Here is a 1,204-nt window from a genome sequence, read left to right on the forward strand (position 1 = left end):
GATTCCCATCCCAGGGAGGAGACAACAAAGGACGACCTCCCGTAAAGCGCCATCTGGGTGCACCTGCATCCCCGGGGATTTTCACCTGGAGCCCCGCCTTCCCAGAACCCTGTCTCTCCTGCGAGCTCTCCAGCATCCCGCCCCTCTCTTCCAGAAGCCCCCTCCTGCAGCTTCCCCCTCACCCAAGCTGCTGGTTCTCACCTAGACGACGGAGCCTTCCAGGGTGCAGCGTGAATCCCACCCTGGAGTCGAATTCGGCCCCGGAGCGAAGGCTTCCGCGCAGGCGCAACGCGGTCGCTTCCCGGCCGAGCCGGAGCCTCGTCCGTGCCCGCGCTACGTGCTCTCTGGGCCGAGCCTCCTTCTGAAGGAAAGACGTGTGTGCGTGGTGCGTGCGCGCTCCCTCCCCTCGGCGCTCGACGAGGGAGCGAGGGGAAGGGCCGCCGTGCGCGCGCGCCCTAGCTCTTGCTCGTCCTCGCCGGCCGTTCTCGTTGCTGCTGCGGCTGGGGTTGGGGGTGGCGGCGGCGCGGGCGGCTGGCGGCGCGGGGCGGTCCGGCGGGTTCAAAGAGGAAAACATGGCGGAAAACAAAGGCGGCGGCGGTGGCGGCGAGGCCGAGAGTGGCGGCGGCGGGGTCAGCGGCAGTGCGGCGGCGGCGGCGGCGGCCGGGCCCGGGGCTGCGGGACCCGCGGGGCTGGAGGCGGAGCCGCCTCTCGCCGCGGTGCTAGTGGAAGAAGAGGAGGAGGAGGAGGGCGGCAGCAGGGCCGGGCCGGAGGGCGGCGCGGCGGCCGGGCCCGAGGACGGGGGGATGGCCGCGGCCTCCTCGGGCTCAGCTCCTGCGGCCTCTGCCGCCGCCGCGGCCTCGGCGGGTCCCGCGGGTCCGGGAGCGGCGATCGCGGCCCCGGCCCCGGCGACTCCGGCAGCCCTGGCGGCGCCTGCCCCCGCGCCGGCGGGGCCGCCTCCCGGGCCCCCGGCCTCGCTGCTGGACACCTGCGCGGTGTGTCAGCAGAGCTTGCAGAGCCGCCGTGAGGCGGAGCCCAAGCTGCTGCCGTGCCTGCACTCCTTCTGCCTCCGCTGCCTGCCCGAGCCCGAGCGCCAGCTCAGCGTGCCCATCCCGGGCGCCAGCAACGGCGACATCCAGCAAGGTGAGCAGCGGGCGCCGAGGCCTGCGGCCCCCGCGGCCAGGAGCCGGGCCCCCGGCGCGCCACC

General features: G+C 75.0%; 1 protein-coding gene across 2 annotated transcripts in view; it reads left to right on the forward strand.

The window, feature by feature from the left end:
• Positions 1-557: 557 nt before the first annotated feature.
• Positions 558-1,204, forward strand: part of TRIM33 (tripartite motif containing 33) — a 172,519-nt gene continuing 171,872 nt past the window's right edge. For both annotated transcript variants that reach the window (XM_069090302.1, XM_069090303.1), the window contains exon 1: positions 558-1,140. In XM_069090302.1, the coding sequence (XP_068946403.1) occupies positions 573-1,140 (568 nt within the window). In that variant the 5' untranslated portion in view covers positions 558-572. The remainder of the gene's footprint in view (positions 1,141-1,204) is intronic.

Source organism: Petaurus breviceps, unplaced genomic scaffold, assembly GCF_028583685.1.
Source record: "Petaurus breviceps papuanus isolate PSGF00001 unplaced genomic scaffold, PetGlider_PUasm1.0 186, whole genome shotgun sequence".
NCBI classification, from domain to species: domain Eukaryota; kingdom Metazoa; phylum Chordata; class Mammalia; order Diprotodontia; family Petauridae; genus Petaurus; species Petaurus breviceps.